The sequence below is a fragment of the Danio rerio genome, chromosome 24 (genome assembly GCF_049306965.1).
Source record: "Danio rerio strain Tuebingen ecotype United States chromosome 24, GRCz12tu, whole genome shotgun sequence".
NCBI classification, from domain to species: domain Eukaryota; kingdom Metazoa; phylum Chordata; class Actinopteri; order Cypriniformes; family Danionidae; genus Danio; species Danio rerio.
Window position 1 is genome coordinate 43,027,374 of NC_133199.1, and position 17,133 is coordinate 43,044,506.

Here is a 17,133-nt window from a genome sequence, read left to right on the forward strand (position 1 = left end):
TCAAACAGAGCTATTTAGTCATATAATGATCATTACTATAGAATTAAGCAGACCAGTCGTACTTAAACTATTAGTAACTTTGAGTAATCACTATACTATCCAAATAGTATTATACGTAAAACCTAAGATGAAGGTCTATCCCCTTAGATAACCTTTTACAGTCTTAAGTATACATGAATTAATGCCAATATGTTAGTCGGATCTCTTAAGACATCGTATAGCGTGCCACTCTGCTCCGTCTACCGTGTTTTAGTCCGTAACTACTAACCTGTACAGGTGCTTGTGGTGTTGTGGACTTAACGTAATCTTCTAGAGATAATAACATGAACTCTGTTTAAACAATTCAAAACATAACAATTTATTAGTCAGGTAAAAGTGTATTATGCCAATTCATTCTGTCAATTCATAAACGATCAATACAAAACATCAATTTCTCAAAGATTAATCCAAGATTAAAAGATGCATACCCTGATTTCAAAATGGAGGGGAGCTGGTTCTTTCCCGCATTCCCACCTGCTGGGTTGTGGAGCCGATTATCTCTGTTTTTGGCTCATGTTTGAATTGTCAAAGATATCAAAATATTTGTGATATGTCACGTCTTACACTGAGTGTAAACACATCTACAGGGACACTGGAGCACTGTAAAGCCTAGATTCATCAGCTATCTTGTATGTCAGCTTCTAGACAAACCAGCTGATCGACCTGACTTTGAAACGCTCCATTGTCCCTATGGTCATCACATAAATGGACATAATGTAGTTTTGATATAGTAGAACTCTACTGAAGTGTTGTCGTTTTGTTTTTATGTTTGTGTGCAGCAATTGAGGCCATGAAAAATGCTCATCGTGAGGAACTGGAGAAAACGCAGCGGTCGCAGATGAGCGGTGTGAGCGCAGATATTCAGGAGCTGCACAGACAGTATGAGTAAGGCAACAAACATTCATTCATTTCCTTCTGCGCACCACCTTATTTATCAGGGTTCACCACGGCGGAATGAACTGCCAACTATTCCAGCATGTTTTCCACAGCGGATGCCCTTCCACCTGCAACCCAGTACTGGGAAACACTCATACACTCTCTTTCACACACACACTCATACACTTTGGACTATTTAGTTTATTCAGTTCCCCTATAGCGCATGTGTTTGGACTGTGGGGGAAACCGGAGCACCCGGAGGAAACCCACGCCAACACGAGGAGAACATGCAAACTCCACACAGAAATGCCAAATGACCTAGCTGTGGCTCGAACCAGTGACTATCTTGCTGTAAGGCGACAGTGCTAACCACTTGAGCCATCGTGCTGCCCACAGCAAACATTACCATCTCAAATAACTCTTTTTGGATTGTTGTTGTCACTTGTAGGATTTACATTTATTCATGGATGTATTTAGGCAAGCGATTAACCTGTGTGTTTACATTGTGTCCGTGTAGAGAGGAGTTGCAGTCTATCCATCGGGAGCTGGAGGTTTTGTCTGAGCAGTATTCTCAGAAGTGTCTGGAAAACGCACATTTGGCTCAAGCGCTGGAAGCTGAGAGACAGGCGCTGGGACAGTGTCAGCGAGAGAACCAGAAACTGCATATACACAACCAGGTCATCCAGAACATTGCAAAAAGAGTTTTCCCAAATTAAATCATGCCGTTAAAATGAGAAGCATGTTTATCTTTTGGCCTGATGACAATTCACATTTATTTACTTGTTTTGTTTGTTTGTTCTCTGTATATTAATATTATATTATAAAATTTAACTCTCTAATTTTTAATGTAAAGTTTAAGTAGGTGTCACTATTCTTTCCCTTCTGATGACGTTAAGAATTGCAAACATTTTTGTAGGAGTACATATTTGACACGACACACAAAATATTTTTTAAAAATAATAAATATCTAAAGATGAATAAATTAATAAATATAATTTAAATCAAATAAAATAAAAAACATAGGCTGCAACATACAGCAAATACAGCTGTACAAATGTAGATCATGTCGGTAAAATGAGAAGGATCTTAATTTTTCTTTTGGCCTGGTGCAATTAACATTTATTTATTTATTTGTTTGTTTGTTGTTTATTAATAAAATTTATTTCTATAAAATTTAACTATTAATTTTTTTTTGTAAAGTTTGAGGAGGTGAAACTATTCTTCCGCTCCTGATGATGTTAAGAATTGCAAACATCTCTGTAGGAGTACATATTTGACACAACATATCAAATATTTTTAAAAAGTAATAAATATCTAAAGATAAATAAATTAATAAATATAATTTAAATCAAATCAAATAAAAAACATAGGCTGCAACATACAGCGAATTCAGCTGTAAAAATGTAGATCATACCGTTAAAATGAGAAGGATCTTAATTTATCGTTTGGCCTGATGCAATTAACATTTGTTTATTTGTTTTGTTTGTTTGTTTGTTTGTTTGTTTGTTCTTTATATTAACATTATATTAATACAATTTATTTATATAATATTTAACTATCAAATTTTTTTTGTAAAGTTTGAGTAGGTGTCACTATTCTTCCTCTCATTATGACGTTAAGAATTGCAAACATTTCTGTAGGAGTACATATTTGACACAACATGTAAAATATTTTTTAACAGTAATAAATTTCTAAAGATAAATAAATTATTAAATATAATTTAAATAAAAAATAAATATAAACATAGACTGCAATATACAGCAAATACAGCTGTATAAATGTAGATCATGCCGTTAAAATGAGAAGGATCTTAATTTATCTTTTGGCTTGATAACAATTAATATCCTTTTTGTTTGTTTGCTTGTTTATTCATTTATTTTATTTTTATTTATTTATTTCTCAATATTAATAATATATTAATGTACTTTATTTGTATATTTATTTTTTTATTATTATTTTTATTTGTTATTGTATAGCTTGACAAGTTGCTGTACACCATAGTGATATTCATCTGCACACAAAGGCCAGTATGCAGTTTTATACATTGCCAGAACAGAAACTTGAACATTGTGTGAAGCCAGCTTTCATTTTGTTGACTTTTTAGAGTCCAGTGCTTTAACAGAGTGAATATGTAAATCTTTTATTATCACTCTGCAAATCTGAAAATAGTCCAAAGCCAGAAAAGAAACACATCCCATTGTGTTTTTAGGAATAACCTCATCTAAATTATATATAAGCTAACACCTCTGTAAAAATGATCAGAGCCATATTCCATACATAACAACATTATAAATAGGAATAAAACTATTTCAGAAGGAGATACATAACGTTTTACCGTAAACATGGTGTATCAAACGTGCATCAAATTCCCCAACACAATTTTAACAATCCTTTCTGTGTGTTACAGGAACTAAACCATCGTCTGAATGAGGAGATCACCAGAATGCACTCCTGCATCAGCGGAGAAAAAAACACCTCTTCTCTGACGCAAGGCAAAGACATCTATGAGCTGGAGGTACAGTCTCTGTAATTATCACCATTAATTAAAGGTGTCATGCACAACGTCTTATTAATATTTCAATCCATCTTTTTTCACACTTTGGATTTGATGGAAACGCCAAGATGATCATACATTTTTAAAATGCGCATAAGTCAATAGGAGAAACTTTTATTTTTTGGTAAGAAATGCACATAGACTATAATGGGAACACTTTTACTGAGCATATTCTAGTATGTGAATTGAAAAAGGTCATGTGATTTTGTTAGGAAAGATCATGTGATGATAATAATGTATGTGAATGAACAACCAGCAGACTGAGCACACTGTAAAACATCTGAAATGTTGTTTTGGTCATTCTAAAAGGCCTTAACCATTTTAGTATTAGTGTTATTATATTATTAGTGACCTCCAGAATAGTCAAGAGCATCTGTGCTTTGTGTCTTCAAACGCCATCACGCATGTCGGCGTTGTCCTCTGAGGCACAAGTCATTTATTAAATCAAGAAATCATTCATGCAGCTTCTCCTACTTCATCAACTGCATTGATTTTTACTTCTTATATCTGGCGCCAGTAATCAGGAAGTGACGATTTTGTTCTCTTTGACTCATTGGATGGAAACGCTGCTTTATTCACACAGGTTTTGCTACGAGTGAAGGAGTCCGAGATCCAGTACCTCAAACAAGAAATAAACTCTCTGAAGGACGAGCTGCAGTCGGCACTTCGAGTAATACACACACACACACACACACACACACACACACATTAACGCATTTAGCAGTTCTCATGTGTGTCCTTCACGTGTTGCAGGATAAGAAGTATGCTTCAGATAAATACAAGGACATTTACACCGAGCTGAGCATTGTGAAAGCTAAAGCTGACTGTGACATTAACAAGCTGAGGGAGAAACTTTTGGCTGCTACAGAAGCTCTTGGGGAACTAGACGCTGAGGGAAGCGGTGTTACGGCTGGATACGGTGAGAGATGCCAAATATAAATGATTGAAAGGGAAAGAAAAAAAATGTATGACTCTTGCAAGAATATACAGTTGAAGTTAAAATTATTAATTTATTTATATATATATATATATATATATATATATATATATATATATATATATATATATATATATATATATATATATATATATATATATATATTATGTATTTCCAAATTGATGTTAAACAGATTCAGTAATTTTTCACAGTATTTCCTATAATATTTTTTTTCCTGGAGAAAGTTTTATTTGTTTTATTTCAGCTAGAATAAAAGCAGTTTTTAAAATTTTTTTTTATAGCATTTTAAGGTCAATATTATTAGCCCCTTTAAGCAATATTTGTTCTCGATTGTCTACAGAACAAACTACTTTTATACAATGGCTGAATCTGTTAAACCTCATTTGGGATATATATATATATATATATATATATATATATATATATATATATATATATATATATATATATATATATATATATATATATATATATATATATATATATATATATATATATATATATATTTTTTTTTTTTTTATATCATAATTATTAGCCTTAAAATGGTGATTAAAAAATTAAAAACTGATTTTATTCTAGGCGTAATAAAACAAATAAGACTTTCTCCAGAAGAAAAAATATTATCAGACATACTGTGAAAAATTCCTTGTTCTGTTAAACATCATTTGAAAAATATTTTAAAAAGAAAAAAAATCTAAAGGGGGCGTTTAATTCTGACTTCAACTGTGTGTGTGTGTATATATATATATATATATATATATATGTAAATATATATATATATATATATATATATATATATATATATATATATATATATAAATATATATATATATATATAAATATATATATATATATATATATATATATATATATATATATATATATATATATATATATTTATATTTTTATATATATATATATATATATATATATATATATATATTTTTTTTTTTTTTTTTTTAAATTTATTTATTTTTTTTACACAGGAGTGTGCATTTTCCGTTTACTTTAAATTACATTGCTGAGCAAGTTCAATGCTGACAATTCATATTAGATCATCTCAAAACACCTGGAAGTTTATTACAAAAGTTATATGCACAAAACTAAACATTTCACTGTGTCTTTGTATACAGGATACATGACTTAAATCGTGTTCTTGTTTCTCTGCAGACATTATGAAGTCAAAGAGTAACCCAGATTTCCTGAAGAAGGAAAAATCCAGACAGATGCGTGGAGTCAGGTCAAAGGTGAGAGCAGCATGTTTTTCTCTGTCTGCGATGAAGGTGTTTGTACATTTTCATTCACATTGAAATATGCCTGTTGTTTAGTTTGTGCTTTGTTTATGGACGTTTGAGAAATATATGTGTTTGTTTATCAGGGCTGTCTGCAGAAGAGATCATTTACATTCGAGATTAAATAAATGCAAAACGATAAATCTGTATAGAAACAAATATTATAGTTTTAATATTGTACTATAAAAGAATAGAATAAATGTAAAACTTTACCATCACAGGAAGAAAATATTTTATATATATATATATATATATATATATATATATATATATATATATATATATATGTATATATATATGTATATGTATATGTGTATATATATATATATATATGTATATATAGTTAACAAAATTTGTAATATTATTTCTATCTAATAATAATCATAATACTTTTAAGTTATTTTTAGGTCACTAATCTATTCCAATTCATATTGTAATCAAATTTTATTCATCTGCAGTAGTTTATTTATATATAATGTATTATAAATATACAATTAATAATTATATGTATATAGATAATCAAATAATATGTAAGCTCATATAATATATCATGCTATACAATAATATATCTATAAGTTTTTGTTACCTTTCAGATGTTGATCGATGTTACAGGGTTTGTAAACATTTGTGAATAATTTGTTTTAAATTTACTATGATTTAAAAGAGACCGCTGACAGCCCTCTGCGTGTGAAATGTGGTGTGTGTGTGTGTGTGTGTGTGTGTATCCTCACATGTGTACGTTGTCCTGTCAGGCAGACAGTGAGGGGTTAATCGAGGGTTTCTGACTGCTGTGACCCCATCAGGTGAAGCAGGTATCGCTCCTGTGAGAGTACGGCTGTGTTAGCATGGAATACACAGCATATTGCACAGAATACTTTATCCCACAGTGCAGCGCACACCACTTAATTTCCAATTTGATGAATAAACCGAAACCAATCATTACCGTGACGTCACATATTTTTGCTCAAAATTAAATGAAATAGTAGAACTCAGGAACAGTTGCTTTTTAGAGACACCGGTGGTCATTCAGTGAACTGCAGCCAGTAACATAATGCAGTAATACACACATCACTTTTTATTGTCACATCATCAGCAGCACGTGTACTGTAATGAGTGAAAGCTTAGGTGCTGGTGCAAATTACAGACAACATACTCCCAAAAACATACTCCCAAAAACATACTCCCAAAAAAAAAAAACAATATACAATTAGCAATGTTGGAAGGTATTAGTAAGAGAATATATGTGAAAGACAATAAATGTGTTAAGAAAAACACACTACACACATGTAGGCACAAATAGACAAGTACACAGTCAAAAAGGTGTACACACAGTCTGACGGTTGATGGAAAGTTATTGTAGGAAATATTGGGTTTAAGTAAGGATTAGTTAAAGTGCAGTTCATGCTACGTCTTGACAAACATAATGCGCAAGAGATTGTAGTACCAATATACCAGTGTAAAATATACTAGTATTTAGCTTAAAGTGCAATTTCAACAGTTTTTACATTTTTTTTTTTAAACAAATGTTCTCGCTCTCATAAACATCACTTAAAAAATATTTGACAAAGAATAAAAATTTCACTGGTGATAATTTTCTTCTTAGATTAAAAAGCTTGTCTAAATGTGACTGCAATAATGCACTCCATAGTTTTAAACTACTCTTAATGTTTAACTGTATTCACCTTTTATTTAGAAAAACAGGGTGTCTGCAAAGCCTGAAAAGGTCTTAAATTTTAAAGCACAAAAACATAGCCTTAATAAGCCCTAAAATGTCCAAAAAGGTTTTGGTTTTGAAATCTACTTAAATCTCTTTGTCTATCATCATACAGAAACAACACAGGCGGAACCAAAGTCCATTTATAGGTTTGGTGGAGCTCGGTAATATACATGCTTGCTGGGATTTTGCCTACATAAATATCGTTTGATGGGTTTTTACTTATTATTTTTATAAATAATGTTTTTTTTTTTTAGATATTCCACTCAAACTGAAAGAAATATGACTTTCTCCAGTAGACAAATACTGCAAAAAATGTCCTTGCTCTACCAAACATTACTTAGGAAATATTTGACAAAGAATTTAATTTCACCGGCGGTTCTTAGAATAAAAGGCTTGTCTAAATGTGTCTGCAATAATGCATTCTGTAGTTTTAATTTATTCTTAATTTTAGCTGTATTCATGTGTTGTTTAGAAAAACAGGGTGCGGAGCCTTAAAAGATCTTAAATTGCATCGTATTAAAAAAGGCTTTGATTACTGTAGTCTTCAAATAGCTCAAACCTGCTTTTCAGATTTTAAAAGGAGGTCTCCTAAAAAAAAATCAGCTCTTAGAAATGCAACCGAACCGACCTCAAAAAGAAGATTTTGTTTCTGTTGCAGTGGAAAAACTGAAAAATGTTCTTTGTAAACAGCACTTGGTAAATATTTGAAAGATAATAAAAATATCACAGGTGAATACTTCATTCCATAAAACGTTTGTGGTTAAGTCTCCGAATAATGTGAAATTAAGAGATATGTATATATTTAGCATCATGATAATGCTGGACCTTTTGAGTTATTCTGTTTATAGAATATTCAGTTTCACACAGAAAGTGACTTAGAATTTTTAATTAATTATATTGTTTTCTGTGAGCAAGTAAACAAGATGATTCTCACATCATTTTGAAGCAAAAACACTAGGTCACAAGATCCAGTTCTCAAAAGTCTTGTGCACAAACGTTTGCTGTGGTTCACGGCCTTGTTTCAATGACTTTAAATGTTTAGTTTTTCACTTACCACGCATAAACGTTTCTTACTCAAAAACGCAAACACATACAAACATTCTGTTCAGGTATTATTGTAGCCCAACTTGTGCTGTTTACAGTGTTATCATACTTTAGCCATTTATATGTTTTTAAGATATTGAAAACAACACAAATGTCAGTGCATGTCCGAACTTCTCCAAAGCCCCAAAACACCCTCACACCCCAGAGGGTTAAGTTTGAAGAGTGATGTATTTTTTGATAGTTTAAAGTGCTATATTGTCTGTGTTTGTGTTGTAAATTAAGGTACAAAAACCTGTTAACAAACTGCCAGTACATTTTCTGTTATTTTAATTGACTTAATTTTCTCTATATCTAATATTTCTATTATTTTCTAAGTCAGAATTATTAGCCCTCCTTAGATTTTTTTTTCTTTTTTTAAATATTTCCCAAATTATGTTTAACAGAGCAAGGACATTTTCACAGTATGTCTGATAATATTTTTTCTGCTGGAAAAAGTCATATTTGTTTTATTTCAGCTAGAATAAAAGCAGTTTTACATTTTTTTAACACCATTTTAAGGTCAATATTATTAGTTTCTTTAAGCTATATTTTTTTAATATTCTACAGAACAAACCATCATTATACAATAACTTGCCTAATTACCCTAACCTGCCTAGTAACCTAATTAACCTAGTTAAGCCTTTAAATGTCACTTTAAGCTGTGTAGAAGTGTCATGAAGAATATCTAGTCAAATAATATTTACTGTCATCATAGCAAAGATAAAAATAAATCAGCTATTAGAAATGAGTTATTAAAACTATTATGCTTAGAAATGTGTTGAAAAAATCTGCTCTCTGTTAAACAGAAATTGTGGAAAAAAATAAACAGGGGCGCTAATAATTCAGGGGGGCTAATAAGTCTGACTTGAGCTGTATACTAAATACTACTAAAATGCCAATAAAAGTCACTTGGTTAACCTGCAGTGTTGAATTTCCAACATCAAAAATGGACAGAGCAGATATCGACATCCCATAATGCAGTTCACAACTGTAAATAAACAAAGCAAATGTGAATCACAAAATATGAACCCTGTAAATTAACATTCAGATTTTTACAGTGTATAAATGTGACTTCCATAGTTTTAAACCATACTTACTGGTTAACCGTATTCCCATATTCTTCAACAGCAGTATATTGTGTGCTGTGCAATATTTGCTGAGCTAGTATTCCAGTGTAAACACAGCTCTGAGTCCTGCATGAGCTCTACATCTTCCCACAGTCTGAGTCTCTCCTGCTGCTTAACCTGGTTTGGCAGGTCGACACATAACCAGCGCAGATCCCTGTTATGTGTTCTTACTGTCTGTATGTTGGTTTCCATGCTTTATGTGTCTCAGTGTAAGTGTGATTTTGTGTTGTGGTGTTTAAAGAGGGTAATTGTTTGAAGATTAACATTTGTATGGCTTTAAAGGGATAGTTGACCTAAAAAAAATAATAAATTCTGTCATTATTTGTTTATAAAATATAAATATAGGATCTAATCTGTCTCACACCGTGTCCTAACAACACGTGATTTGGTATAATGAGGCATTTATAAGCTATCTTTTCCATGTTAAAGGGAGTTGTTGTCCTGACCATCTGTATCGTCAATGTGCAAAATTTCTATTTCGGAAATTCTAAAGCAGAAAAACTGCATAAACTACTATGACAAGGATCACCTCAGATACTGATTATGTGCTTTATTCAGTGTTAAATGCTCCTAATGCGAGTTTTAATACCATTTTACAAGACATTTATTGCCATACTACTAAAAGCAGCTGCAGATATTCACCTCAGATCTTGAAAATAAAATAACTAGGAGACGTTTTAGAAAAGAAAGTCTGAATTCGGTGCAAACCAACAACAACATCAGTCAATCAGGAGCCTATTAATAATGCTAAAGATGTTTATTTTGTATTAATTAGATTAAAAGCCTTTACCATATACAGTGCATCCTGAAACTATCACTTTTTCCGCATTTGTTTATGTTACAGCCTTATTCTAAAATGAATCGAGTTCATTGATTTCCTCAACATTCTACACACAATCCCCCATAATGACAATGTGAAAAAGTTGCAAATTTATTAAAAATAAAAAGCTGATAAATCACATGCACATCAGTATTGACAGCCTTTGGCGTGAAGCTCTGAATAGAGCTCAGGTCATTCTGCTTCCACTGATCATTCCTGAGATGTTTCAGCAGCTTCATTGGAGTTCACCTGTGGTCAATTCAGTTGATTAGACATGATCTGAAAAGGCTACACCTGTCTATGTAAGGCCCAGGGTTGACAGTGCATGTCAAAGCACAAACCAAGCATGAAGACAAAGGAATTGTCTGTAGACCTCCGAGACAGGATTGTCTCGAGACACAAGACTGGGGAAGCTTACAGAAACATTTCTGCTGCTCTTCCTAGAGCTGGCCGGCCATCTAAGCTGAGTGGTCAGGGGAGAAGGGCCTTAGTCAGGGAGGTGATCAATAACCTGATGGTCACTCTGTCTGAGCTCCAGCGCTCTTCTGTGGAGAGAGGAGAACCTTACAGAAGGACAACCATCTGTGCAGCAATCCACCAATCAGGCCTGTATGGTAGAGTGGCCAGACGAAAGCCACTACCCGACTGGAATCTGCATCTGAAGGACTCTCAGACCATCAGAAACTAAATTCTCTGCTCTGATGAGACTAAAATTGAACTGTTTGGAGTGAACGCCAGGCGTTATGTTTGGAGAAAAGCAGGCAGCGCTCATCACCAGGCTAATATCATCCCTACAGTGAAGCATGGTGGTGGCAGCATCATGCTGTGGGGATGTGTTTCAGCAGCAGGAACTGGAAGACTAGTCAGGATAGAGGGAAAGATGAATGCAGCGATGTACAGAGACATCCTGAATGAAGACCTGCTCCAGAGTGCTCTTGACCTCAGACTGGGGCGACGGTTCATCTTCCAGCAGGACAACGACCCAAAGCACACCGCCAAAATATCAATGGAGTGGCTTCACAGCAACTCGGTGAATGTCCTTGAGTGGCCCAGCCAGAGCCCAGAACTAAACCCTATTGAACATCTCTGGAGAGATCTGAAAATGGTTTAGGAAAATCATAACAGGTTTATAAGTGAGGTAGTTCTGTAAGTAGGTTCCGTAGAGGTGAAAATTGCCCAAATTTTCTCTACCCGTCTATGTAAATTTTTTCGGGAAACCGCCTAATTTGGCAGCACTGTATATTATTTGGGAATGGTGAATAAGGGTTATAGGGGGGAAGTCTGGTGAGGATACAATCACTAATACTGAAATACATGTAAAACAATTACCGTCTGAATTGTGTGTGTGTGTGTGTGTGTGTGTGTGTGTGTGTGTGTGTGTGTGTGTGTGTGTCATTGTTCATTTTGTTGTGTTTCTGTGTGATTAAACCCTCAATACACAACTTTTAAGGAACATTCAGGGATATTTTTATTCAAAGCCTCTTATCTTAATGAGATAGTTCACTCAAAATATTCGGTCGTCATTTACTCACCCTTTGCTTGGTCAGTTTCGTTCTTCTGTTAAACACAAAAGAAGATATTTTGAAAAAACTCGCTGACTTCCATCGTATTTGTTTTTCCCACTTTCAGCATTCTTCAAAATATCTGCTGTTGTGTTTAACAGAAGTAAGAAACTCTTAAAGGTTTGAAGCAAGTAAAGGCTGAGTAAATAATGAGTGACTCATCATTTTGGGTGAACTGTCCCTCGTCTGTGTGGGTCTACATTTTGAGGTCCCTTTCCGGCAAGTAACTTCTGTTCAAAATGATGCAGATTTCTTTTTTCATTAGTTAAAGACACGAGGAAATGAAGTGTCGTGTGTCCCGTTTAGTTTTTGAAGGCAGTGAGACAGATCTAATAGTGTCATAATAATCATGAAAGCAGACACCGCTGTCTGTGTGTGTGTGTGTGTGTGTCTGTGTGTGTGTGTGTGTGTGTGTGTGTGTTCCGGCAGTACACAGTGTGCATGTGAAGGCTTTTCGCTGGTTTCATGTTGCACAATGAAGGAACCAGACTTGAAAACAATGATGACCAAAAAAAAGGGTCATTTACAGACACCCAGGTGAACACACAAGCAGGCTTTGGTTTAAAACTCCCTGAATGTCCCTTTAAGGAATGTGCATGTTGTGAAGACAAAGTCAAATGTGAAGAAAATTACTAAATAAATCAATGTTTGGTATAAATATTATAATTAACTGCCAGGATACAATAGATGATCAAAGGACATCATAATTATTAGAGTTGTATTTTAATTTCTTGTTTTATTATTATTATTATTTTGTGTTTGTTACTGCAATTATTTACAGCAGAGAATATTATATAATCAGGTTACAGCATTTTGGCCATTGAATATTTTGGATTATTTAGTTTTTTTATATTTTTTCTTTATAATTTTATAATTTTATTTTATTTCATTGCAATTAATTTTTTTTATATAGTTTCAATTAGTCTTATATGCATGAGACAATAAACTACTTTATTTCTTTTTTGTTTTTTTTGTATGTAAACATTTTTTAAATGTAATTTATATTATATTTTTTATTTTATTGCAATTATTAAATTTTAGTTGTATAAGTTTAATCAGGATGTTATACACTCTCAGAAATAAAGGTACGCGAGCTGTCACTGTGGTGGTACCTTATCAAAAGGTATACATTTGTACTTAAAGGTTCCATATTGTTACCTCAAAGGTATATATTAGTACCTAAACATTTTAAGAGGAACTCTTTTGTACTTTAGGTTCAAATATGTACCTTTGAGGTATTAATATGGACCTTTTAGGTACAAATTTGTACCTTTTGTAAAAAGATACCACCCCAGTGACAACTCATGTGCCTTTATTTCTGCGTGTATACAAGACAATAAACTGCTTTATTTCCTTAGTTTTTTCTTTTCTTTTTAAAAATGTATTTTTTGCATGTGACGACAGTATATATATATATATATATATATATATATAGCAAACAAAAATCTTTAATTGTAATTTCTATTGCATATTGTATTTGACTTGATTGCAATTAATACATTTTATATATTTAAAAAGGCTGTAAGACAATAAACTGGGTTTTATTTCTTTAACTGATTTTTCTTTTAAAAGGGATTTATTTACTTCTCACATGTGATGACTAAATAGCAGAGAATATAATTTTAAATGTAGATCATATTGTATATTTTGTTTTATTGCAATTATTCATTTTTTGTTTTTATATGTTTAATTGGGCTGTTATGCACAAGAAAATAAACACGTTTTATTTCTTAAGTTTTTTGTTTTAAAAATTGTATTTATTTATGCATGTGATGACAGTTTATTTATAGCAAAATATGTTTTTTAAATGTAATTTATATTGTATATTTTATTTAATTGCAATTATTAATTTGTAGTTTTTTATATTTTTAATCAGGCTCTTATACACAAGACAAACTGTTTTATTAATTTATTTATGTTTTCTTTTTTAATGTTCTTTTTTGAAGGGACGACTATATTTTTAGCAATTTTTGCATTTTAATGTTATTTATATTGTATATTTTATTTTATTGTAATAATATATTTTTTTGTTTAATCAGGCTGTTATATACAAGACAACTGTTTTATGTCTTTAGTTTCTTTTTTCTTTTACATTTTTTTTGCATGTGACGACGATATATTTATAGCAAATAAAATTCTTTAATGTAATTTATATTGTGTATTTTATTTTATTGGAATTATTTAATATTAGTTTTTTAGGATGTTATATAAAAAAAACAATAAATTGTTTTTTTTTTGTTGCTTTTTTCTTTTCAAAATGTTTGTTTTTTTATTACAGAGAATATAATTTTTAATGTACATTACATAGTACATTTGATTATATTTATATTTCCTGGCTGACAGCGCCTACTTTTATGTAATATTCAACATACTTGGCCTAATTATTTCAAATTTGTCTTGATTTTAAAGCAGAGTTTTGCTTATAAAATGCAATTATGTACAATTAAAGATCACTTTATATAAACATTAGTGTTTCTGTGTTGCAAACTAAAGTCTAATAAAGCATAATTCACCTGTCATCATTGATAAATCTGATCATGTACTCTTCTCTCTCTTTTTTTCAGAGTTTAAAGGAGGGCTTGACCGTACAGGAGAGGATGAAGCTCTTCGAAGCGAAAGACTCCAGGAAGATTTAATAACAATCCTTCACCGTTTCTTTCTGTCGTTTACTCTCTATTTCCTTCCTCTCTGATTATTCTCTTGTTTTAGTAGATGACGCAGGATAAAAAAACCACACCTGTCTGATTGTCCTTTAAATATTATTTGTGCAACTTAAGGGAATGACCTTCCACACCATGTTTTGCCAACCTTCAGCTCTGAATAACCTCATATTTTGGATGTCTTCTGTTCTTTACGCGTCCTGAAGCTGTTCCTCTCACAGTATACACGTATAAATATATATACACAGTATGAACACACTCAGTATTGAACTAGTACACTAGATAAGTGTGTGTGTTTTTCTTCTGAATGGAGAAGCAGCTGCTGTTGTGTCTAGAGGTGCTTATTGAGATCATTCTGAGATGTTATTTTGCCAATGATATTGTAAATACGAGTGGAGTCCTGCGTACGTGGTAACACTTTTCCAGACTTTCTAGTACTGTAAAACCTTGAGATGAAATGACGTGGTTTGTATAAGCTGGTAAACGTGAGTGTGTGTGTGTGTGTGTGTTTTTGGGGTGATTATATGCTTCAGTCATTGACTTGAGGAGAATCTAAGTGCTGTTTTTAATTGCTTTATGGTTTATGCAGAATAGAGCAACCGTAAGTCGTCCGGCTACTGATATTGAGCTTAGTTTTGTCGTCCTGTAACTAAATCCGATCGCGGGACGTTTTCTTATTAAATATTTTGGTTCGTGCTATTCCAGATGTTCAATACGCCGGCCTCTGCATGAATACGAAGCACTTTTTGAGTCGGAAAACATGTGATTCCTTGTTAATTCTGCTTAACGTATTGAAGACGCAGCGATGAAACTCACTGTATATTAATAATAATATTCAATATTTGCTTTGTAAATATTCGGTTTTAGAGAAGATTGGTCTCTCGGTCTGCATAGAGTTAAAGCAAAACTTTATATCTGTCTGTCCACACCTAATTGCCTGTATGAATATTTTTATTTGGGTTGATATATGTGATACTATAATGTAATAATAAAAACGCTGTTTTTTTGAATGGGAACTCTTGTGCTGATTGTTTGTGTTCCAGGAAGTAGACTTGGTTCTCAGAAAGCAGGACTTTAATTTCAGCAGTAGATGTGAGCCCAACACATGATATCTGGTGAGCGGCAGACGACTGATACTGTATGATGAAGTAATCTGAAGGTAATCCAGTAATCTGATGCTTCTTCATTAACTCAATGCACATGTTCACCTGGAGCTCTGCCAGAGTTCACGCTGCAGTACGGTCAAGTACATTTACTATCATCTTGAGTATTATTTTAGCACAGTTATTATAAAGTGTAACCAGTGTGTGAATTGCAGGGGGGTTTTATGCTTGATCACCACTGAAGGACTTGATGTAAGGGGGGTCAGCCCGGTAACTAGTTAAACTCCGTGGACCTTTCCCAGAGATGGGTTGTGGCTGGAAGGGCATCCGCTGCGTAAAAACTTGCTGGATAAGTTGGCGGTTCATTCCGCTGTGGCGACCTCAGATTAATAAAGGGACTAAGCTGACAAGAAATGAATGAATTCTGTGGACCGGGTCTGTGACATCATCGACTTTCACTTTAAGATTTAAAGGGCCAGCATTGCACCAGACCCCCTTAAGTGGTTTCGTTGGAAAGTGTAGAATCTATTTTTTAATGCACATATGCATCACTTGGGTTTTTATTCTATTGCAGTTATTTACACTTAAATACACAGTATTTTGGATACTCGAGTTGGGTAATGCATGTGTAGGAACCACCAAAATGAATTACAGCACGCTAGACCACACAGAACCTGAAAGGTACACTTCCAAATTTGAGTTTATAAAAAAAATAAAAAGCGCCTCTTTTTTTTTAGGTGTTTATTATAACACAGACAACATATACAGTTGAATTGGGGTACAAGTGAATTGAGTAGGGTAAATTGTCAGTAGTGTATGAGTCTGGGTAGATATGTCCCAGAGATGGGTTGCGGCTGGAAGGGCATCCGCTGCGTAAAAACTTGCTGGATAAGTTGGCGGTTCATTCTGCTGTGGCGACCTCAGATTAATAAAGGGACTAAGCTGACAAGAAATGAATGAATTCTGTGGACCGGGTCTGTGACATCATCGACTTTCACTTTAAGATTTAAAGGGCCAGCATTGCACCAGACCGCCTTAAGTGGTGTCGTTTGAAAGTGTAGAAGCTATATTTTATGCACATATGCATCACTTGGGTTTTTATACTACTGCACAAAAGTTATTTACACTTAAATACACAGTATTTTGGATACCCGAGCTGGGTAATACATGTGCAGGAACCACCAAAATGAATTACAGCACGCTAGACCACACAGAACCTGAAAGGTACACTGCCAAATTTGAGTTTATAAAAAAAAATAAAAAGCGCCTCTTTTTTTTAGGTGTTTATTATAACACAGACAACATATACAGTTGAATTGGGGTACAAGTGAATTGAGTAGGG

The 17,133-nt window shown here is 33.0% G+C and overlaps 1 protein-coding gene across 40 annotated transcripts in view; it reads left to right on the top strand.

Annotated features, from left to right (window-relative positions):
* The window catches only part of si:ch73-103b11.2, a 109,196-nt gene extending 93,492 nt beyond the window's left edge, over positions 1 to 15,704 (top strand). For 10 of the 40 annotated variants that reach the window (XM_005162900.5, XM_073941145.1, XM_005162901.5 and 7 more), the window contains 7 exons: positions 819 to 924; positions 1,433 to 1,592; positions 3,323 to 3,430; positions 4,053 to 4,139; positions 4,223 to 4,388; positions 5,598 to 5,674; positions 14,593 to 15,704. In XM_005162900.5, the coding sequence (XP_005162957.1) occupies positions 819 to 924; positions 1,433 to 1,592; positions 3,323 to 3,430; positions 4,053 to 4,139; positions 4,223 to 4,388; positions 5,598 to 5,674; positions 14,593 to 14,664 (776 nt within the window). In that variant the 3' untranslated portion in view covers positions 14,665 to 15,704. Of the gene's footprint in view, positions 1 to 818; positions 925 to 1,432; positions 1,593 to 3,322; positions 3,431 to 4,052; positions 4,140 to 4,222; positions 4,389 to 5,597; positions 5,675 to 6,471; positions 6,532 to 14,592 lie in introns of all 40 variants that reach the window. The other 30 variants (XM_005162902.5, XM_073941147.1, XM_073941132.1 and 27 more) reach the window with 4 other exon arrangements.
* Positions 15,705 to 17,133: the final 1,429 nt, after the last annotated feature.